Source organism: Drosophila obscura, unplaced genomic scaffold (genome assembly GCF_018151105.1).
Source record: "Drosophila obscura isolate BZ-5 IFL unplaced genomic scaffold, ASM1815110v1 contig_1, whole genome shotgun sequence".
Taxonomy (NCBI): domain Eukaryota; kingdom Metazoa; phylum Arthropoda; class Insecta; order Diptera; family Drosophilidae; genus Drosophila; species Drosophila obscura.
In genome coordinates this window covers 10,053,973-10,078,569 of record NW_024542679.1, presented here as the reverse complement: position 1 = coordinate 10,078,569, position 24,597 = coordinate 10,053,973, and the positions used below count along the sequence as shown (strand labels likewise).

The 24,597-nt window shown below is 41.3% G+C and overlaps 1 protein-coding gene across 4 annotated transcripts; it reads right to left on the bottom strand.

The window, feature by feature from the left end:
- Nucleotides 1-63: 63 nt before the first annotated feature.
- LOC111070638 (bicaudal D-related protein homolog) lies at nucleotides 64-23,151 on the bottom strand. 4 transcript variants are annotated; one of them, XM_022361320.2, is made up of 7 exons: nucleotides 22,865-23,151; nucleotides 20,692-21,531; nucleotides 2,640-2,936; nucleotides 2,380-2,568; nucleotides 1,985-2,050; nucleotides 1,624-1,804; nucleotides 64-1,559 (listed from the first exon to the last, which is right to left on the bottom strand). In XM_022361320.2, the coding sequence occupies exons 2-7, from the start codon at nucleotides 21,088-21,090 to the stop codon at nucleotides 877-879; spliced, it is 1,815 nt and encodes a 604-aa protein (XP_022217012.2). In that variant the 5' UTR covers nucleotides 21,091-21,531; nucleotides 22,865-23,151; the 3' UTR covers nucleotides 64-876. The 4 variants fall into 4 exon arrangements, with proteins under 4 accessions (XP_022217012.2, XP_022217014.1, XP_022217013.1 ...); XM_022361321.2 differs by having other exon boundaries at nucleotides 66-1,559; nucleotides 20,692-20,876; nucleotides 22,865-23,150; XM_022361322.2 differs by lacking the exons at nucleotides 20,692-21,531; nucleotides 22,865-23,151 and adding an exon at nucleotides 3,339-3,471 and having other exon boundaries at nucleotides 65-1,559.
- Nucleotides 23,152-24,597: the final 1,446 nt, after the last annotated feature.

The following is a 24,597-nucleotide window of genomic DNA, read 5'->3' as shown; positions in this document are numbered from 1 at the left end:
GAAATTGATAGTTCCATGAAATGCGTATCTTATTTCTGAATATATCGGTATATTTATTTGTTTATTGGTAAGTTATGTTAATTAAACAATCTAAAATGTTCAACTTTCCGTTTCATTGTCCGTTCATTAAGGCAAGTTTTGTCTGTTGCACAGTTTCAATTATCAGCTGCGCTCTTTTCAGTTGCCAGTATGAAAAATACATACACATATTCATAGTATCTGCTATAACATAAATGCTTCACTTACACTTAGATTTGCTTACGTACAGTTTCTGATGTATCGCCACAGTTCCATCCTCTATACCCTGTTGTCTCAAGGGAAAATGTTGCGATTCATCAAAGGCAAAATGTGTAAACGTAAACGAGCTTTTAAAGCCCGCGAACAAAAAGGCGCGATATGTTTTCATTTTTGATTATCAGTTAACAGTTAAGAAGGAATCGGGATAAACTAAAACGGGGATAGATAGATTCAGAGGGAGGAAGAGAGAGCATACACGATTTGTGTCTAAACATAGGTACGAGAGTACGGTTACAATTATAATAATTATCGTATAGTAATCATATCGAATAGTATGTGGTAAGATTTTTTTAAAATTAATAAAGCGTAATTAGACAGATTTCACTACGAACAGAAGAAGGGCGATGCGATGCTGCTTCAATTTACATACGAATAACAATCAATCAAGTACATACAATATAAATACAGATACAGATACCGATAGATTTCTATGTCTATGTCTATGCCTGGGCTCTCCTTTTGTGTGTGTGGTTGGTTGTGTGTATAAATATTAAAAATATATAGCTTATTCACTGCACTCTCTACATTAAGAATATGAGAGTTGCATAGACCTTCCAGCGCGTCTTCAGGTTTGTCCAATTACCGCTGAAATAAACTCCAGAGCTTGTAGCTGGACACGCGCTTGGCCAGGTTGGCTGCTGCACTGCTGCTGGGCGGAGGCGTGGAGGCCGTCTCTGTGGCCAGGGCACGACGATTGTTGATCAGCTTGGAGCGCATCTGCTCGTCGATCAGCTCATGCATATCCATCTGCCACTGCTCCAGCTGCTGCGAGAGCTCAACCTTCTGCTGGATGGACTCCAGCAGCTGGCTGTTGGCCTGCATCAGTTCGACACGGGTCCTGGCCAGCTCCACCTCGGCCTTGGTGCGTCGCCCGTTGGCCGCATCGCGCTCCGTTTGAGCCTTCGTCAGCAGCTCATCCCGATTCGTATCGTCCTCCAGATCCCCGCGTGCCTGATCGCGCTCTTCCTTCACATTCTGCAGCTCTACATCGGTCACCGTCACCTTAGCCTCCAGTTGCTGTATCAGCTGATGGCTGCGCTTTATCTCATCCTCCTGCTCCAGAACAAGGTTACGTGTCTGGTCCAGCATCTTCTTGAAGTTGCCCGCATCCAGGTTGAGCAGCAGACGCGTCAGTTCATCCGACATGGCCGAGAGCATACCCTGTCGGAAGTCAATGGCCATGTGCCCGCTATCATTGCGCTCTGTGCTCGAGATCGTGTTGTCCATGGACTCCAGTTCCAGCGATATGTCAGAGTTGAGACCTATGCCCAACAAAATGCTGTTAAATGATGTGCAGAGGATGGAATTGACGTTTCTGGTACCCACCTGAGTCATCGTCATGGCTCACTTTCAGCGAGTCCACCAGGGACTTGATTTGTATGTAGACGGAGCGTGCCTCCACCCACATATGATTGGGCTTTCCCGTTTCCGTATAGCTGCCATCGTCGTCGTCGCACTCCATTTCAAATTGCAGACTCTTTTTTCCAGGCATGCTGGAGCTAGTGTCCTGCAGGTATGAGGTGGGGATTTGAAAGTGAGTTAGTATTCTGTTCGATTCTGTTGCTCTGTAGCTGGGATGAGAGTTGGTTAATTTCCATGGAACATTTTGGAGAATTTAGTTGGGGGTTAGTAACGCTTAATGGTTGGTTAGTTCATGTGACTGTGGAGGTAGAAGGTCAGAACTTACGGCGCCCAAGCGTTCGCTAAGGACATTGTTCTCTCGCTGGGAGCGTTCCAACGCCTGCAAGGTGGTCTGTAAATAAAAAATATACAAACATACATAAGTAAGTGTGAATGCACATCAAAGTTCGTTAATATTTATAGAATGGAGTTTAATCTGTACTGGGAAAAAAAAGAGCAAAAAGAAAGTTCTGTTCTTTGCCTTGGAGACGATAAGGCTTTCAGGCACTTGAAAAACTGCGCAGTGGGTGCTTTTGGCTCATAAATAATCTTCAGTCAACTCCAAACTGATCACGATTTCGCTGCTGGGACGTGATAAAGCCAATTCTGATTTGTTGTCCCCCTTTCTTTCTTTTATTTTATTTTCTTTTCTTTTTTGTTTAGTTTCTTCTATTGGCTCACCTCTAATTTTGTTTCCTGCTCGCGCGCGTGTCGCTCCAGCATGTGTATTCTATCGGAGGCCTCCTCCAGCGATGAGGTGAGGCTCTCCTTCTCCTCCTGGGCGTGCTGCAGGCGACGTTCCAGCTCCTGCCGCTTGCCGGTGGTGAGGTTGAGTTCGGTTTTGATGGACTCCAGGCTGTTGACATGGTCCTGGCAAACAGATTCGGCATAAGTTAAGGGCTGTAGGGCTTTAGATTGTCTCATTTCCTCCTCCTACTAACCTGCAGGCTGCTGTTCCTGTAGTGATACTGATCCTTTAGCTCCTGTATCTGTGCGCTGAGTTTTAGTTCGGTAGCATGGGCCTCCTGTATCTGCTCGGTTAGCCGTGTATTCTGGTGCTGCAGCTCGTCAATCAGAATGGTCTTCTCCTTCTCTGCCTGCCGAATGGCCGTGTCCTGGGTCTGTAGCTTCTCCTTCAGCTCGTTGAGATCGGACTGCAGCTCCAGCACACGCTGGTCGCTCTCGTCCTCGGCAATGGCCAGCTTCTGGCGCAGCATATGCTTCTCCTGTTCAAGTTTCTGCAAAGGGCAACAAATGAAAGTTAATTAGAAACTGCTGCACTGCACCAATGTGACACCACTATTGTTAGTTCTATGACGTAGCTATTGTCAATTGTGCAAGGCAAGAGACAATGAAAGTAAGGCAAACAATGTGCACGTAGCAGGCAAACCGCAAGGTTAACGCGGCAGCGGCTCTCATCGCTCTCGACGGCTAATTGTTTAGCTGCTTAGTTATTTGCATTTTCAGTTTTGCGGCAGCTTGGCCGAAGAGCTGGCTCTGCCACTGCCACCAGCACTCCTCCCCCTCACTTAATTTATTTAATTGCGACCCGCCGCCCGCTTTGTCTGCGGTTTTGCATCAGTTTGGCCACAGTGTGGCCACTGTGCCGCAAAACTCCTAATAAAACTGGGGAAACTAACGCCAAACAATGCCAACGGCTCTTGACACCAACAACAGGCCAACAGCCAACACAGCAGAGCCATGTGGCATCGCATCCAAAGCAATAAATTCCCACTCGAATTAAAATGCAATTGAATTTTCACTTCTTCTCTTTTGTTAAGCAGCGCCAGATGCAGAAAGCGGCGGTGTGCAGAAACGAACACACACAAAAACAAAAAACAAAAATAAAATTAAAAGCCCATCAGCTGGCCAAAGAAGTGGAAGGGAGGGGAGCAAACATCGATAGATCTTGCTTGGAACGATAGTCGATCAATACCAGTGCTACCCATCTTGATGTGAGAAACGGCGGTAGCAGCTAATTTGCATAATTGACAGGCAGGCAGGCGCGTATGTCTCTCGTGTGTCTGTTGGGTCGAGGCGCTTGGCTTTTTTTTATATGCCGACCTTTTTGGATCAAGGTTTGCGGAGACATTGAAAATTGCATGCAAAGTTTAATCGATAATTGGACCTTCAATTTGCAAGCAGTTGCAGGGCCCTGCGCCCGTGCAAACACGGGTGTTGCCGCCGCAAATCCAATTGCAGCTTCTTTATCGGGCGACACTACCCCACCACTCACCCTCACTCCACACGAAGGCGGAAGACCCATAGCCAACACGTAGAGGGCTAAGAAAAATCACTAGCTGGCAATAAATCTGAGAAGTCAACATCGAGTATCAGACAAAAAACAAAACAAAACAGAAAATAAGCAGAAACCTAATAAAGTGGAGCGACAAAACTGTAAATGAAAAGCTTAAATAAAATGGCGAGCAATTTGCATAAACTAACTGCATGGAGCCAAAAAACCACAAGAGTCGCTGCAAGGCAAGCACAAATCAAAAGGAAAACTGCAACAGCAGCCAGCCGGCCCAGACAATGGAAAACTTTAATAAGAAAAAAGAAAAAAAAAACAATTGCAATGCCAGCGACAGAGAAACAGAAATACAATTATTGTACATACTTTCTCTGTTTCTATTTCACGCTCAATGAAATGTGTTGATGATGGTAGCACCACCACCACAGGCAGCAGCACCACCAGCCCAGACCAACAACGGAAGTGGCCATCAGCCAGCAGCCACCGCCACAGCAGCCGCCGCCGGCCGCCACACAGAAAATGAGTTCACATATTCAAAGCAAAATCATGTGGCAGACTTTAATTGTAGGAAAACAAAATACGCAACAAAATCAGCCTCCAATTTCACGATGGACAAGCCGTGTTTTGTTTTTGCGTTAATTTTATTACGTATTTATGTGTGTGTGTTCGGATCTCGTTTTCTTTCATAGCTAATTACATTGCAGTGCATTGCATGATCACTCTGTATGGTAGCCGCCCCATCTCGATCTTTGTAAACACTGGAGGCAGTCCCCCCCCCCATACCAGGTATCTGGTATTTGGTTAGTTGTCACTGTTTCTGCTGTGGTGGTTTCTTATTCAAATGCGACGTAACTCGACCCACTTTCCTGCCAACCAACCAGGGAGCACACCAGAGCACAGAGGAGTTGGAATTGTTGTTGATTTTCTGTCATTTGTTTTTTGTAGGTATGAAAATTATAAATATTTGTGCAGCGAAATTTTTGTGCAGGAAATGCCAAAGGCAATTGACACGCTTAGGTGACATCCCAAGCAAAACAAAACGACGAGCGGCAGGTGCATGCCCCCAGTGACTCATCAATGTGGCGCACCGTATTGCAGGAAGGCACTTGCATTTATGTACATACGTTTGAGTGCACTTATGCAAACGCCACGCCCTCTGCCTAATGACAGTCGAATAAGAAATAGGAAATTTATTTATGCTGATTTCATTTACATTACATTCAAATAAAACGACAAAGAGTGGAGTGCAGTTCAGAAACATATCTGGGACATGCTGCATGCTATTTTGGTTTCGTACCCCACTCTTGGGGCAGATATACCCTTTGAAAACTCTACTCAATCGACATGTATTGTGGTGCCATAATTGCTGACTAATTTCCACTCCAAAATCTTTGAAATTGCCAACATTTGTATTGCAGAATATTGCTTGTCTTTTTCAAGTGTTTAAAGCCATCATCAGGTGGAATGGTTGCCCCTCTGCTGCACTGATAAGTGGGGTGTTGAAAGCAGCGTGCCGCCATAGCTGCAAAATGCATTCGATAATTATTTTGAAAATAATTAGCTACATTGCTGGCACAGTCACGTTGGCCTGGCTAGAATCGTGCCAGAGGCGGGACAAGAGCCGAGAAATGACTCACTTGAATGAGCTTTGTGCACAGAGCCGCCGATGAGTTGACAAGGCTCTCCAGCTCCGGCTCCGGCTCTGTCTCTGGCTCTCGTCTTGTGGCAGTAGTAGAAAAAAAAGACTATGGTTTCGAAGGTCAAATGAATGGGTATTACCTAAGCGACGTAATACTATAAATAAACCTTCGGTTGAAATTTGAATTGCTAAATTCTGTGCACAAAGGCAATGGAACAGGCGCATGCTGCTGTCATCTTTATAGCGTTTCGAATTCGAATATTTTACCACTTTTATAGGACCCTTTCAATTACATTTTCAATCAGACTTATCCCGTAACCAGGTTGGGTTGAGAGCTAGAATTGGTTAAGCAATGTAACTATCACCATTACAGTCGATAGTATAGATATCCTTTGCGTATAGAAGCCTAGAAGCCCAAGCCCAACATTAGTCAAATCAAAAATAAAAACCAAAAAAAGTTATTTTGTTAATTTGTTAGTTCAGTTTGAATTTCTTCAAGCTCCAAGGCGCAAAAGTAATCGCCCAATGTTTCTTTGTATCTATGTAAGATGTGGCCGGCCATTCATATCATATCATTCGGCCGCAGACCGAATTGTACTTTTAATTAATTTCTAAAAAAAATAATATTTATTGTTCACGCTTCCCGAACCAGTTCATACGTATTCATCGTGTAGCCTTGACCATGGTATAGGCAGGGAGGATACACAAGCCGTATCTGTTGCAGTTGCAACATTCCCCAAACGCATTTACCACAAGTCTTTGGCAGCATTTTCCTCCTCTTTGGTCATAGATCAAACAGCTGCATTTCGTTGCAGCGAAACGGCGTGGAAAAACGTTCAACTTTCAGTTTTCTCAAGAGTTTTCCACAATTACAGTTTTAATTGTTAATGGCATATTGCATTTTATTGGCATGCACAATACAACACGACACAACACAACAAAATGTAGCGCACAAATTATGCAAATTGCTCGTTTAGCCACACAAATTTTAACTAATTTCAGCTCATTTAAATAGAGAGACCGATTAATGATCGCTGATATCAGCAGCAGCAGCAGCGGCGGCAAACGGGGGAAGCGTCTTGTGAAAAGTCTCCCCGTTGTTTTAGCTAATTTATTGCAACACTCTTGGCAAAGAAGAGCGAGAGAGAGAGAGCAGAGCAGAGCAGCCATTTGGAGTGTGAAATGCTGTAATTAGTCTGGGTTTCGCCACACTGCAATCGGATAGCAATCAAACAATAAATCAATTCAATTGTAAGGCACTGTTGAGCATTCAGCAATTTAATTGTCACACACCAAACCATTATGGGAAAGCGGAAAAAAGACGACTGCAATCGAATCCTGCTAGAATTGGGTAGATTTTTTAATGCAGTCTCCAGCTATGTTTTGGATCCCTTTATCATCTCTACTGTCACCCGGAACCGAAATTCTCGGAATTCATTGGCAATGCACCAGAGAATATCATTGACCCTTCCAGCCACATGCATTTTATGGCCCACAATTTAAACTTTGAAGTCATAAAAAAATTTTACACCAAGTCCAACAATCCAGTTCTGTGTGTATGTGTGTGTCTTGTGGCCCAAAAGTTTGTTTATGCGCCTAAGGTCATGCCGCAGTCAACAATGGGCGTGGCACCCCTTGGAACCTTTGCTCCACAGTTGACTGACAGTCAGAGGCTCTGCCTGCCTCCTCCCAATGGTAAAGAGCCGCCAAAAGAAGTAGCAAAAATAGTACGAGTAACTATAATAATAAACAAAATAATGCCACAATAAGGCAAAAGGCTGATCTTTGCCATTGTTCAGTTCGCTGCGGTAGCGTTTGGTGTGGTTTGGTTTTGAGTTGCTTGGCAGACAGGCAATGCAATTTCGACTGCCCTTGGATTTGGATGTGGCAGTACGGGGTACCAAACAAACGAAGACCTCTGAAAGTTGGTCATGGTGAGTGGCAAAGGGATGACAAAAATTGCAGGGCTTATTGGGGGACGGTACTACATATTTCATCATCGTAGGTACTGTTTGGCTTTTGATCCGCTCGAATGCAGAATTGAAATTCCATCAAAGATTGGGAAGATTGGTAAAGTCTGTATCGAAACATACTTAATGGGATGAGGAAAGGTTTTTCTTGGAGACTTGTATATATTAAATATATTTTGTATATGTACATACATATGTATATTATTAGGATTTAACCACGCTTAAAGGTATTTTCCAATTATTATTTCGAGTACGATAAACTTTTACCAACTAAATTAATAACTTTGTGCAGAGCTGTGAGTAAAATATTTCTTACCGCTTGCCCAAATCTTTAACTATAAATAATCAGTACTATATCTCATAGAAATAGCCAGAAATAATCCCATTTCATGTAATTTTAATGGAGTGTTTGATTTATTCGAACCACAAAACCTCTTAAGCTAATAATATTTTAAGTCCCGACAAACATTGCAATATACTGCCAGACATTTTCTGCTCCAGTTTTTTTGCACCAACAGATTTTTGCAACATCATGCCCCAAGACTCAACCCCAACCCAAAACCCTCTAATTTCAAAGTAAAATGTAAAGAAATCGACATTCACCGTCTGTAATTTCACATGTTTGGCATTGACAATTTTTCGTACCGATTTTCAGGCATATACCATACCCGTCCCAGTGTTGAGGAAATTGTGAAAACACCAGAGAATTGGGCAAGCAAATTTCGTTTATATCTCGGGGTTTTTTTTTCGGTTTGTTTTGGAATGCCTCAAAGATGAAAAAGATTTCAAGAGACAGTTAATTAAACCGAACTCAAGATGAGGGGGGGAGCTCTGGCCTCAGGTGATTGCCATTTTAGTGGGTTGGTTTTGATTGGCGAGACAAACAAGCGGCGGCGACAGAGAAAGACATGTGACCATGCGACAGACAGAAATAAACTTTAAATGTTGCAATTTTGGCGGCACCTTAAATGTGACATGAAAAGCAACTAAACTCGGAAACGGTAACTATGATTAATTAACAAGTCTTTAAGTTTTTGTTTGCCAAATATTTGGATATGTATACATATGCCTTTCCAGTCCCCATTGGAATGACTCACTGCCATTACTGGGGGAGAATCAAAATCGCTGCACTTGTCTCTCGTTTTGCTATTATCTTATCGCCGACACAAGCGAAACATGGCCAAAATGAAGTGGAAAACTTATCGCCTCTTCCTCTGATAAGGCACAACAGATAGCTGGTGGAATATGACAGACTATTCTCGTACATTTGTATGTAGTTCTGCAACGGGAATGAGGTAATCAGTTGTGGAAATGCATCGAAATTCACTGCTACGAGGTAGATCCAGATTGTGTAGTGTGGAGGAGCAAAATTATTAGGCCATAAATACTCGTACTTGCGGCAAAATGTGACGCCCACTGCGCATGCGCACACATCTGAGACGATGAGACGACGAAATGGGGCAGGCAGGCAGGCAGGCAGGGTATGTGTATGGCTGCTAGAGATACATTATCTTTCTCTGGGTATGACAGTGAGTGGGCTTTTGACTTTCTGTTTGGCCGATCTCTTGTCGAGTCAACAAAGCTTACACAAAAAAAGAGAAAAGTCTGAGGAACAGACATCAAATGTGGCTGAGGAGAAGAATGTTGGTGCTTAGGGGTTGGGCCAGGCTGAAGGTGCCTACAGAGAGGGCTTTAACAATTAGTCACCGTTGCGCATTAAGCGCTCACAGAGCTCATTGAAAGAAGATGGAAAAATATGTAGAATGAAATAAGTATTAAAAAAAATTGCAAAATAAATACAGCTTCTACAATCGCTTTTATGTGAGGAATTAGTATTCCAGTCTGTCAGTAGAGCTGTCCTATTTATACGAATTTTACATAGTTTCTGTACTGTAAATATCTTCATGACCAAATCCACCAACAAGTCTGCAAATCTTCACATTCTAATTGTTCGTCATCTCATTAAATATTTCCAAACAAGAGACAACATGTTTTTTCGATGTTATTTCCTCAGTTGTTTACACAATTTTCCGTCTGTTGTTTTTAAGCCACAATTCTTTTGTCTACCCAGCCCACACCTCGCTAAGACCCCCCCCCAATAGCTGCCGGCTAAGAGGTTTTTAATTATGCTGCCTCCGCTAATGACGCGCGCGGCCAACAATAAAAAAAAAACATTGCGAAAATTATTATTAACCAAAAAATGAATATATATAAAAAATGCTGGGCTATATATAAAAACAATTATCACTGTACGCAAGTAAATGAACTCCGAACCAGACAAAGGAGAATTTTTATAAACAGTTGCTATGAGTGCCATCAAAAAAGGTTTTAATTTGTGCTGGAAAATCTGTTAAAGTTGATTGATTTCATTTTAAATACGCTCAACATTGATTAATCTAAAAATAATGGGGCAACGAAGATCCAAAAGCGATGGTAGAAAATTAAAACCTATCTTAAAGTATATCAGATATGTATATTTCCTGCTCCAACCTCTCCTGATAAATCTTTCACTTCCTATTCAGATGTTAATTAACTTGAAACACACCCAAAAATGAGAACTTTCTCCGAAAATGAATAAAAATACATATTTAAAAATAAATAAATGTATATTTTTGAAGCACAAAAACTTCCTAGTTGCATGACAGATGTTTTTCAATGGTGTCATTAATCTTTTAGTTATACTCAGTATGATTAACTACAACAAATAACTATATAACAAATATAAAGAAAATATACAGAAAAAAAGATTTCCAAACAGACCATCAAGCCATCAAGTCAGAGCCAGCCAAGCGGTCATTTCAGGGTCTTCAAAAGAGAATAAATGTAGTGCCCCCCGCTCCTTTCCATAATGATGGTTGCTCCGAGGGTAACTGGTTGGAGATTTAAGATTATGACTCCCCGGCTACTGTGGATGATGAGCTCAGGCTAAGAGCAACCGTCAGCCCAAGAACAATGGCTCAAACATTTACTACAAGATTATTTCCATATAATTCCTTGACTGTATCTGTGGCTCTAGCTCTGGGTCTGCTGTTGGCTTGCTTCTCACTGTTGAAAAATCTTTATATTTATGGGCTAATTATGGGGAAGTATGGGGAAGACATGTTTTATTGCTATTCTTGTGTCTTTGGCTTTGCTTGTGTGTTTCCCTGTTGTAAAAACGAGTGGATATTAAATATTTTTGTTTTGTGGCACAATTTAGATCCAAAGTCAATAAATATTGATTAATTGATGCTAACATAGAGGTTGTAAAAGCGCAAGTATTTCTCAGAAAATCTGGAAATATTAAAAAATATTCTAGATTTTTAAAAAGACAAAAAAATTTCTTTTTTTTTATTCATTTTACATAGTTTTTCTATTTTTTTGTTACATTTTTTTCTTGTTATTGAGGGCTTCGTGAGATCGCCAAACAACTCCTGACTGCGAAGAGAATACTCCATCCATCCAAATTCCTTTTCCACTCCCATTGACCAGCTTCAGGAGAATTATGCGAGAGGCAGAGAGGTTGACCCGCAGCAGCGAATAGCTTGAAAACTTCACCAAACCAACATCTAACTACTGGGAGAAGATGTGATGGCACCACCATAAGACGGCACTGCAAGCATTTGCAGGCAGCCGGAAAGGCTGGACACGCTGAATAGGTGTAAAATTGTCAATACCCGAAGCAGCACTTGAACTGTCGTTCGATTGTGGTAGCCACCAGACGAGAACTTAATGCTCAGCGCCATGGGGTGCCGAGAGACTGGCAGGTAAATTGGCTATAAGAAAACTACGGGAGATTGTTTGGAAAACTGTTCAACACTGTTAAGATAATTATTCTAAGAATTTAATGCAACATGAACATAATCTGATAATTTACTGATAATTCCAGTTACATATTTGTAACAAAAATGAATGCAAAAATCCTATCCTGACTAAGATTTGAACTATTAGAAGTTTGTGCATCTTAAGGATGTTTACTAACACTTTACTAAAGCCACGCCACACTCGATGTGCAGGGTTGAGCAACACTGGGCGAGAAACACACAAAAATAATACATTAATTGCAAAATTTCGCTAATAAGAAGTCCTCGGTGACGAATTAAAGACCAGCTTGAAAGACTTTAAAAACGCAAGGGAATTTCAAGTGGAAATTCCAATGGAGACAACAGATTTTATAAAGAGAAACTTTTAACTCTGATTTTCATTAGGATAAAATGCTTCCAAACAGTTCCTAGTCACAGAAAAATACGCCGCGCATGTTGTCGCAATTAATTTGTAAGTGTTTCGTTGTTTTCCAAAACCTTACAGCTCCAGCAAAGAAAAAGAGGGAGCGCGAGCTCTACAAACAGATAAGGAAACAAAGTATGAGGCAATCTGTCCATAACTCAAACAGCCTGCGCTTACATGATGTTCGGTACAGGCTGCAATATCAGCTTGCAAGAGCTATGTATGTATGTATGTACTGCTGCTCGTACCTTTTATCCAGTTAAAAATAAATTGGAGTGGTAGTGCCCCAAGACAAAGTGACAAGCGACTTAGTTCTCAGGCTGCAATGCTAAATGGTTTCCTGGGACCATCTACATCCAAGTGACGGGGAGAGAGAGCGCTTCATACGAATGTGGGTGAAACATTTACGCAAACAATGGAGCAGAGGAGCGAGCCGCTAATTGCAACGGCAATGTATGAGTATATGTATGTAGGTGCCAGGAAAAACAAGAGACACAGAAATGCATGGAAACGTGAGGGGTACTCCACTATACGATATATTTCGAAGCGAGGTACGACCTTAATCAAGAAGAAAGAACATTTCTTTAACGTTGAATGATTGTTCTTATTTGGGTGCTGAAAAAACAAAAATCCAATAATTTTAAAAATATAATAATAGGCTTGAAATGAAAACAAAATAAGTCGCCGAATACCCCCAGTGTGAATCACCAAAAATGCACAACAAATGCGAATAAAAGTACTGTTAAGCCGAAAGAGCCGTTACATAACAATAGCACTTGCAAAAACACAAACACACACAGCACACTTGCAAAAGACAAAAAAAAAAAAATCAAAGACAAAAACCGTTTCGATTGCAGCTTAAAGTGTTTCTATTTCAACTGTTATTTATCCCTCTCTTTTGCGCTCTCTATACCGATCTCTACCCGATCTCTCTGTCTCTGTCTGTGCTTGGCGTTGCGCATGCTCAGTGGAGCGATCGTTTACCTGTCCCTGTCTGTCCTCTGAGTCACCAGCCAACACATTGGTAAAATTCGATCTTTGCTGATGTTCATCATTGTTTAATGCGGCTTACGGGTGGCTCGTTCGTTTGTTCGTTCGTTCGTGCGTTGATGCGATTGTGCAAGATCTGCAAGGTTCATCAGTACCAAAGCATTTGGATGTGTTGATCTGTTGATGATCTGTTAATTGGCCATTTAATTGCCTTTTAATCGTTGCAGTCAATGGTGACCTTGGGAGTGTATGTGTTACATACATACATAAATGTACATAAATTATAACTTACAACCATCTTATCGTTTTTAATCTTTACTATATGGAATGTATGTATGTACATACATATTCTTATTAATAGAGCTAAATTCCACATTTAATGGAAAAGTGCATGTATCGTCGACCATTGTTCTCAGGCGGATAACTGTAACCCGTCCCAAGAGACTTTTCGTATACCGCCCCCCATTAACAAAACATTTATCAAAATATGCCCTACTTCTCTGACACATTTGCGGTTTATCCCTAGAACTTATCTATCTCTCTCTCCTTGGCTCTCATATCTCTCTGCGATAGATAACATTGTACATATCAGCCAGTTTTCGCAATTAACAATTCCCCAGTCCTAGTTATAGTTTAGTCATTTGAATCGAACGTTTCGTTGGGTGCATAAATTACTGTCATTGGCACGGGTCCCCCCCTGCCGTTTCCACCAACCCACTGAGGCAGAGGAGCAGAGCTCGAGGGGGCACATTGTTTATGCCACTTTGGCCGACACTCGAATTCGTTATCTGATTTGCGTGAGTCTCTGGAAAAGTTTTTTGCCCCTTCAGCGGGGCTCAGCCTTTGGATTTCGGATGCGGGGTTCAGCCTCTGGGTATTACGAGTATCGTATTTTGTGAAATCGTCTATTATTGTCATCATGCTAACGTTCGATGGCCATATAGACATGACTATTTTCTGTATATTTATTTGCATTTGTATTGGCATTTGAAATTCGCCAATTGGCCGATTCGTTTTCAGGCTCTTAGTCACAAAAAAAAATGTGTATATACTCGTATTCATGCATATATATATTTTTATTATTGCAATGAAAGCTGGCCAATTAGCAATGTATACACACGCACAGATATATGTATATGTATGTATGTAGATATCTGTATACATATGTATGTGAGATATGACAGAACAGGGACTGGGTACTCTCATATGTATGTACATATGTGGACAGATATTGTTAATTAATTGTCAATGAGTCAGCTGCCAAAGAAAAGGGCAAGTATTGGTTTTGCTTCAAGGCAAATACTCACTCAACCATCGAGTACTCAACGATTGGTTATGCATACATAAATTCATCATTCGAATTGCATATTGCAATTTAGTCAATGTATTCTTGGGGAATCCGCAAATAAACCATCCAGATATTTCAGATATAATATCATATATCATCATTCACATAAATAAACTCCAACTATAAAATATTCAAGGTAGAGCTGGGAGACTTTGGCGACATTATCAAGTCGGTTTCTATTGTTCCCAAGCATCGCTTTGACACCGAAAATTGCTTTTGGAAAGTGAAAATGCTTTCACCTTCAGCAATTCATTAAAACATATTTCTCTGTGTGTCTGTTTGGTGTGTGTGTGTGTTTGTCTGTAGGGACAGAGGGGCACAACAACAAAAAATGAATTTTTATAAAATTATATATGTACATATGTACATGCAACATCGGTACATACGGTACTTGTCTGTAGGATTGTGTGATTGTCTTACAACAACAATGGGCTGTTGGAAGATGCCACAAACTGCCACAAGCTTCCAACCTGAGAATCCTCTCTCTTTCCAAAGCCCTAGCCAAAGTCAAAGTCAGGCGATCGTTTGCTGGGTAATAATTTACTTGTCCGACCCGGTACGTATCGAATTATTTCCTTTGCAGTTACTCTTATTAATTTGTGTATACTTATTAAGCATAATTTTCACATCAATGGTCTTTGACAGTGACGGCCGATGAATGCCGTTGGTTCACGGACTCCAAGACGCTATACGATTAAGATGATGAATAAGGGGATCGCCAAATCGATTATGTAAAACTCAGACGAATATTAAATATAATTTGCTCTCTATTCGCTTCCTGCAAGCCCCCATTAGTACATCAATCTATAGTTAGCCGATCGTGAATCAAGCCTGAAGGCCGCCACCTCCCATCTTGGCCCAAGACAGGCAATTTAATCAGCCAAAGACTGTGACAATCAAATTGAAGTTAATAACTGACCATCAAGCCATGGCCACAGCTACATGCACAATAAAAAAGCGTGAACAAAAAATATTAAGTATACGAGTATTCTCAGATGAGATTTTGAAAGTATTTTGTGGCAGTCACTAGAAGAGAACTTAAAGCTCAGCGCCATGGGGTGTCGAAAGACTGGCAGATCAATTTAATAGAATATAAGAATTCGGCAGTAGATTGTACAGAAACTTTTAAAATAAAGGATAATGTTGTTACGATATTTTAATTATTTAAAAGAAAAATAGATTACAAAAATCCTATCCCCAGTAAGATTTGAACCATGGCCCACTTATTTCTAATTCAAGTTAAGTTTTTGTGCATCTTAAGGATGTTTACCAGCACTGCCACGCCACTCCACAGCTGATGCGCAGAGTTGAGCAACACTTGCCGATAAAACACATGGCCAGAGCACAAAAAATACATTTATGTCCAAATTACGCAAATAAGAACTCTCCGGGAGCCATATTTACACTCGGACCATTACAAAGACCAGTTCAAGCCCCGCTTGAAACAGTTTTCTGCAATGAGGCACCAATACTTTGCCCATAAAGCTCATTACCAGGCATATGGAAAACAAAAGGGTACGTACCGTGCCCACCCGGAAAATCCGCATTAAAAACTCAATTTCCCCCCTATGACACCAGCAAACAAAAAAGCGCGGAACGGGGAGGAGCAGTGGAGAAGTGAGAAATGAGGCAAACTGACCAATAAGGAAAGTAATTTGTCGTGGAACAACATGGAATGGAAGAAGGTAGCAGAGGGTACGAGTACGAGCCAGCAAGCAAGAAGAAGTGGGAAACGAAGCAGTCATCCATTCCATCCATAAATCGAAAAAGAAATGCTATTACTGGCCAAAAGCAAATGCGAATACAAATGGGTCGACGTTGCTGGCTAATGTCCAATAATAAACATGGCAAAACTATGTCGAATGACCTCAATTTCCTACCACGAAGGGTCATACGCATAGCCATACCCCAGATCGATCATAACACAGCCAAAAACCTAACCTAAGAACGAAACAATCCAGCAAAGTTCTGTGGCGTGAAGTGAAGGAATTTGCATACGCGTACAGCGAATCGGGCTAAGAGGAGAAGAGGCCAGTGGGTACTTGAAGAAAGGCTTACAGCCGGTAAATCAGCAAGTCCGTCCCCAATGAGCTCCACTCAGTCTCGGCTCTCGGGTCTCGAATGTCGGTCTCGTCTCAGGTCTCTGACTCATCAATGGCTAAAGAAGATTACACGCAGCACTGTGTTTTGGGGATGGATCAAACTGGTTTTAGCACCAAATGAGATGGACACGATATACATATACATATGTATGTAGGAATATGTGTGCGTATATATAGCCCGTATTATTCGCATGCAAATTAGTTGATTTTGAAATTTGTTTTTCTTTTTTTTTGCAGTCGATAAATCGTTGAAACCAGCAACCACAATGTGTTGATGACTTCACCTAAACTCAAAAAAAAAAAAAAACTGGCTTGTGGACGTGAGGAGAGTTTTTATATATTCGTATATAAAATTTACTTTTGGTAAGCACTTGAGACCCCCCTACACCAGCTTTTGTATGTAGAACGCGTTTCGGTTATCTAACCTTTGGAGGCACTAGGTGTCCAGTAGGTGGATTCGATTGAGAGGCAACACCATACATAAGCATAATGTGCTCTGTTCTTGGGCGCCTCAACAGAAACGCCCCCACTGTCGGCATGGTCAGTCGAGTGAGTTGTTGGGCGGTGTGTGGGCGTGAGACTCGATCGAAAGGCGGAAGAAACGCGAAGATAACTGAAGATATGAAGTGTATGCGATTGCACATTATCCATTAAACTTGTACGGAGTATATTATCGCTTGCAGGAAATGATAATTTCAGATTAATTTGAAATGAAATTATGATTGCCTACTAATACACAGGTATCATTTGAGCAACTAACAGAAATCTTAAGATACAGTAGACATTCGATTCTTGGAGAAACCATTATACATTCCTTTATTGGGGGAACTTCCTCTGATTAAAACATAAATTATAGCTCTTCACTTCCATTTTCTATAACTTATACTCAACCATATCCTGTTCAGAGAAAGACTTAAGCAATCAAGCCACCCATCAAGGCCAATCAGAGAACGTTTAAATGGAATTACCTTTTCATTAGCTTTCCATTCTTTGTTCACAGAGGGGAGAGGGGAAAAACGGCTGAGAGTTTTCAGTTTAATATCGTAATTGATACAAAGAACAAATTGCAATCAATTGTCTCTTTGCCGTTCTACTGAGAGCAGTTAAATAAATTACACAAAAACCAGTTAAACCAATGCCAGGCTACGGATATATAAATATAAATCAAACTCAAAACCAGTATGAAAAATATCTTTGGCTTTGCAGCGAAGATTATATACACTTCGGTGATTAATAAATCGATACCTTAATGGCTATATAATACAGGGATCCGATGATCGACCAATGCATTAAATAAGAAATTATGAAAAATTTCGGCAGTACACACTTCTGACATATTTTATAAATGCCTTCTGCAAGAGTAAACAAATTATTAAAGCAATTAAATTAAATTCAGAGTGAGAGGGGTACAGAGTCAGGGGCGTAGACTTTCGAAAAGGCCAACAAAGATTTGAATTTAAATTTAAATACCCCGTAACCGTAGCACAGACGCCCACATAGCAAATTATATATTTTATTTTCGGTTGCCATTTGCAACACTTTTAAGTCGAAGTTTGGGTATAAATTTCTCAAGCAGTAAATGGCAACAATTGGTAGATCGTGATAAACGAGCGATTTAAAATAAACTACAATGGGATGTCTGGTTCCAATAGATTTCATTTTCCCCCCGCTCAATTGTTCCCCTCCTTAAAGCGAGTTTAGAGTTGGACTTGGGCGTAGCAAACACGTTTTGGTAGCCAGACAATGGTCAACAGTTGGGTGCTATTCGGGGTGATTGTCTGTGAACTAGATACTACACATAGTACTCTTGTTGTAGGCTTGGAAAAGCGACATAAATGGCTCACAATATTGTTGGAGAATGTTGGAGCACAAAGACAACAGAGACAAATGATTCAGAGCGAGCGGCGTATTCTATATATAGATCTTAAGCCGATCCAACTGATATTGAAGAGAACGAATTGTGTGGGATTTTGTTTATAAATCTTTATAGTGAATCCCGAACCTTTATAAGCTCTGAGCCACTAAAGGGCTAACCTCAGTGGCTTACTCGAACAGCCCCAAGAACCCTTCGAATGACCAAATCTATGCTCCATATGCCCAAGGCCTCTCTGGGTTAATTAGCATACGAGAGTCGGGCACAGAACAATATTATAGTATGGTGGCATATAAAAGTTAATGCAAAAACAAATCCCAAATCGCGGCTAAAAATAAAAAGCCAATGCTCGTAAATTGGCACACACGCTTCAACAGACCGCAAAAAGCAACACAAAAACAAAAAAAATGGGCGAGCTTCGGACCACATCGACAACAACTAAAACTACAACTAAAGTCATAGCCAAAGCCAAAAACACCTACAACAGACCAACAGAGCAACCGACGAACCACCGCACCACCAGTCTAATTACGTCAGTCAGCCATATAGACTGGGCCTGCTACTAATCGGTGTGTATGTAGATGGGCCTGGCTGACCACACACAACTGGCTGGGGACACAGGAGTGACATTGAGGGCTCCAAAACGTTGAAGAAATTAATTAGATAGACTAGCACAATTTTGCATATTGCCAAAAACACGCGAATAAAAGTGAGTTAAAGCGAAACAAACGAATATGTTGTGGCCGCGTCACTTGCTATAGCCAAAGACCGACCACAGACCATAAGGTAAAGTCAAGGTGACAAAATCCAAGGGATTTATGAGCCAGTCACACGACAAATAGAATGAGAGAGAGAGGGAGAGATCATAATGGAATGGAAAACCAAATAATTTAAATGACAATTGGCTGACCTTTGGCGCATGGTTTATTTCATTAGGCCAAAGTGGACCGTTTGTTAATGGAAAATGGAACATGGGAATTGTACGACAAGTATTTGGGGAATTTGAATGAAAAAGTAAGCAATCAAATTAATGGTTTTGTTTTGAATGCTTCATTCCATGATGATCCCAGGATAATTGGAAAAGAGCTTAGCTTAAAATAATATACTAAACCTTGCCAGATTATAAATATTTACACTAGTTAAAGCCATCGTTTTTGGTCCCCCACTGACATCATTTTGCAGGATATTACGCGGACAGCCCCAGCAATTGGCCTTCGCACTTTCATTTCCAAATGAAGATGAAGTCACGCAGGAAAATACAAAACTCTGTTTGAGTGACTAAGCCCCCAACTACCACAACTACGTGAATAAGAAAAATATGTACGCTGTACAGAAAAGTGGATTCAAGTTCAACGCATTGCTGTGTCCTCTGTTTGGGTTACTGACACCATCTGGTGGTACCCCACCTCCACTGCAGGCATTTCCTGGTAGTCCGTTTACCTTTCGGTTCCCTCCATTGAATTTCCATTAATTGTCGTAGGAGGTGGAACGAGCGAGGAACGCAGCCAATGAATGTAATTGATAAGAAAACATTGTGGGTTCGGTCAACAAAAGTACATTAGCCCAACTATCTGCTGTGAGGGATAGGAAGTTGGTTAGACAGAGAAAATTGGTGGTAGTAATATGCTAATGAACGTCCCCGAACTTGAGCCCTGGCTTGAACTTCACTTCGTGTGATAGCTGGTGCTGGTGTTTGTTTGTGTTTGTTTGCCTATCGGTAATTTCTATTTCTTTCTATTGGCATTCTAGCGTTCGAGTATTTCAGGGTGTATGAACAGGTGCGAAGCAACCAACCGCAGCCCCACCCACACCCGGTTCAAGGTCGGCCAGCAGACAGAACAAAACTTTGGCATTTTTTGAGGTGTTATGAACAGACTATCAGGCCCCGCTATCAGGTAAGTGCCTGATAAAACTCATGTGGAAAAGTAAACTTAAGAAAGAAAGAAAAAAGCTGCAACAATTTTCCACATTAATTTTACTGTTTCAGAGAGTGTTGATGTTCGAACAAAAAAAAAATCGATAGCCTTACGTGATATAGTATATATAGTTCAGTAGTTTACTGCGCACATTTGTCATCGTCCAGGGACCCGTTTGGGACCCATGACATGACAGTCAGGCCACAGTCCCCAGCCGCTTTTGTTTGTCTAAATATTTAATGGTGCGCCCGCCTCGCCCCCGCTCAATTGCAGTGGACAGCAGTTGGGTTTACTTATAGTTGTGAGCTGCATTGGTAGACTGGTGCCAAAGGGTCACAGGTGTGTGGTATTCAACAGTAACAAAAAATCAATATCAAAATGAATAATTTAATTCCCGTTCTGGGAATATGAGCAATGCGTTGTGGAGAGGTCATGCATGTATAATATATCTATGGGCTAGTGAAGCCATATGTCTGTGATCATCAATGCAAATCGCCCGGTGAGTCAATCAAAATTACTCAATTAAAGGCTATTTTTTAATGGCAGGGCCTACAAGAGCCTCAAAAGTAAAAGACATCACATCAAAAATTGGCAAAGGAATCAATTTAAATTGGTAAAACTTTGGCTACTAAAGCTGTGCACTCTCTGGGCTGGGAGAGCATTTCATTCCCAAAAAAAAAAAACGGACATTAACTCACCTCAATTTTGGCTGAATAATCCTCAATGAGTTTCTCCTGCTGCTTGACAAGCTCCTCGTTCTTCTCGAGCAGCGCCTTGCCCAGCTCGGCGGCGAGCAGGATATCCGACTCCTTCTGCTGGAGTTGGGCCCACACATCCGGCTCGTTGTCATGTCGTCGAGCCTCCATGGCGCTGATGTAATGTTCTAAATCAATTGAGTCCCCAATTAGTGACGAATGATGGTTGTAGACGGATTCGCTAGCCGACGCTCCTCCCCCGCCAATCAATGCTGATGGCTTGCTGAATTGACGTGCCCGTTTCGATTTGCTGCTGCTGCTGCTGCTGTTGTTGTTGTTGGTCGATATAGATGAGGCAATGGCGGCAGCAGTTATAGCATTACCTAGCTTTGGTTTATGCATGATCGTTAGCGGGCAGGCGGGCAGGCAGGCAGGGTGGTGGTGTATTACGAGCAACAAGAAACCAAGCAAACAGACATAACACACACACACACACACACACACACAGCGAGTCAAAGAGTCAAAGTTAGAGTTAGATGTAAAACGATTTGTTTCTGTTTTTTTTTTGTTTTTTTTTTTGGATTTTAGTTTAGATTTATGTAGATTTCCTGGGGTGTTATTTTGATCGCTTTTTATTTGAAGGTTAGGTATTCAGATGACTTTGTTGGTGTTGTTGTTGCAGTAGTAGTTGTAGATGTTGTTGTTGGTGGTGTGGCAAGACGATGATGGACTCAGTACCAAACATATTTCCATGGGCAGCAGCTGCCCCCAAATGCAGCCCAGCATAGGTCGAGATTTAGCTACGATTTGAGTGATTCCAACACCCACGAACGACGATCTTAGCTGCAGTTTGAATACGGGTTAGATATACGAGTAGGTACATAGCCTTAATGAGAACTAGCATTCGTATAGTTAGGGGGGGATATGCTTATAGTTTGTACAAGAGAGAGGGAGAGGGCGAGGGAGGTGGTGGCTAACAATCGCTTTGAGCACATTAACTGGGCTTAAAGCCAAAAGGAGCGCTAGTCACGTTGAGCATTGGCAAGCACGTTTTCAGTTACTTGAATTTCGGTAGGGTTAGGTGTGGGACAGGGGCTGTCTCAGGAGCTGGGGTGTGCAATGGTGATGACATATAAGTAACTACACTGTTAAGCAAGAGGGTTAATATAAAATGGAATTTCTGTTTAGCCCGTATTTAGTTAAGCTCCATGCGTTTTGGGTATCTGCTCTAAGGGGTTGGCTTTCCATTCCAAAAACTATAAGTGGGGTTTGTTATGGTTTCAAGAATGTTGGGGAATTCCCACTGCTTAAGGGCTGGAACATTTGTTAGGGGAATGTTTGTATTGTTACAGTTAAAGTCTATTGGATTAGAGCCAGTATCAGCAATGGGTATGGTTGAAGAAATAATTTACTAAAAGTATTGTTGGTGTTTTAGAGTGAATATTTAGTACTGCCTTGTGTTAAGCCCAGCCACCTAGGATCAGTGTGCTATATACAGGTGCATGGAGGTATAATGGGGGAGCTGCAGGCACAATTTCAGCACGCTTGTCACGTCAATAGAGCAATTTGGTGGGGCTAAAGTCCTCAGTAATATCCATCTCAACAGTTTAAATGTTGTAAAAATTTCTAACTGTTTTATATTTATTTCACAGTTTCGAATTTTGTAAATAGAAAATTCATTTGGCAAGCACTTCACGGTCTGGTGCAGTTGGCAGCAACACAGCAACAGCCACTTTGTTGTTTAAGCCAAATATATAGCACGCCTAAAGCTACGATTTTGGCCAACATTTATACATATGTATATATTGTGTATATTAGCTGTTGCAGTTGTAGTTTAGGTTTTCATTTTCGTTTATTTTTTGTTTGTTTTTGGTTAGCAACACAAGCACACAGTTCACAAATACACACAGACACAACAACAACCGTTTTTTGTGTGCATTTCCGTAATATATGTCAGATTTTGGTCCGACTTTGGCATATTATTGACAAAACAACAAAATAAACGCGCGCTTTGCATGGGATTTACTCTAATTAATTCTCGCAAAACGGAAAGTATTCGAGAGATAGTTTCCACTTTCGCAAATTAAATTCAGTTTGGGTTTTTTTTTCTACTATATATGTACATATGTACATACAGTAGATGGGTAAATATGTTTGGTAGGTAGGGGGCAGAAACCTCGGTCACGACGAACGCTCTACTGCAAAACAGAACAACTTCCGATTCTCCGTTGCCCGATACCGTGTAACGCGCGCTTCGTGAGGCCCAGCTCAGCTCTCGGTTTGGCTCGCTTTGCTTCGCTCCGCTCCGCTCCGTTTCGGTTCGGTTCTCTGGTTACGATTTTTGTGGCTTTCTTTAGCCAAGCACAATGCCTGGTGTCGACTTTGTTGGACAACGAACGACGCGTGGGCGTGCTGGTAACGACTGACTGGCGCGAAAGTTCGGTTTTAACTGAATCGCGCGTTGCTCCGCTGTTGGCCAGAATGCTACGAAAATTGGCAAAACAAATGAGTAACCAAGCGACGAGCGACAGCGACAGCGAAGCACCTTCGTTGGGGTAAACTTCGTAGCTTGGCAACAACAACCAACAACGCATGGTATAACTACAGTAAGTGCGTTTTTCTCGCTCTTCGCTTGCCTAAGTTGTCCTCTCTGCTGTTCGCTCTCTCGTTCTTTGCGTCATTGAATGCATGGCTTTAGTCTGTGCCGTTGAAATGTCTAAACTAAGTTTGAAAAAACTTATTCAAAGACTGATTGGCTTTCCACAATTACTGTTAAAATTTGGTAGCTCGAAAAAAGAACACTCCCTGTGTTGTCCCGTACCTACAATAGTTATGTCATGCAACTTCGCCGGAGACTCTCTTAAGTTTGCAGAGGCAGAGAGAGAGCCCGTAGCTAGTTCCGGCTTAGAGCTGTCGAGTGCATGGCACATGATATTAGATTCGTATAATGAAGTAACTACGAGTGTATTATTGGTTACAAGGTAACTGCGATAAGCGGTTGGTCCTAAATGTGCAATCTAGCAGATAAGAGATAATTTATTCGTTATCTAGGTATTGTTTTATTTTGAATTGTTATTGTTGATATTCTGTTAGAAATACGATTTCATTTAATTTTAGCAATGCTTAGCTGCATTTTACTTATTTATATTTTAGCTGTAATTTCTAAGACTAAATCTTTAATAAATGAGATTAATTCAAAAATTAAATAGAGTCGTACTAAAATATGAACAAGTTTCCAAAGAGACTTATATTTAGTATGTATATAATTTTTACTGGCGTATATTGCAGGCACCCGACAACTCTGTAGAGTTTTACCTGTGCTCTCTCTGCCTGTCTGTCTCTTTGAACTGTTTTAACTTTTAAGAGCACAATATCTTAACTCTCTTTCAAATTCGCTCTTAGCCGACACACATTCGCTTTGTTTATAAGCTCATGCTCTTTGACGTTGGATTTTCATTGAGACTGACTTACGAAAGCGGCCAAGTGAGCAACAATGAAGCCGAACCGAGCGTAGCTTCGCATGGGTGGCCCTAAGAATGGGTGTAGGGGGAGGCGGACCTCCAAAAACCACGATGTGCATGCGAGTATGTATGCATGCACATATCTACATGTGTACATATTTAAATGAAAAATTTACATACAACGGCAAAGCAACAAGAACTCAAACAAACAACCACAAGAAAGGAAGTCTAAATTTAGGGGCCGAAGATGGTTATACACCTTGCACGATCTTCTATTTCTGTCTGCTATTTATTGAAGAATTAACTTTGATTTTAGAAGACTTGACTGGGTTGGGTTAAATGATCTTTGGAGCGATCGTTCCTATGTAAGTAATGCGATAAAGTATTATGATCTTGGATGCTCGATTAGCAAAACAAAGGAAACTTCAGCATATTTTTGATTTCGTAG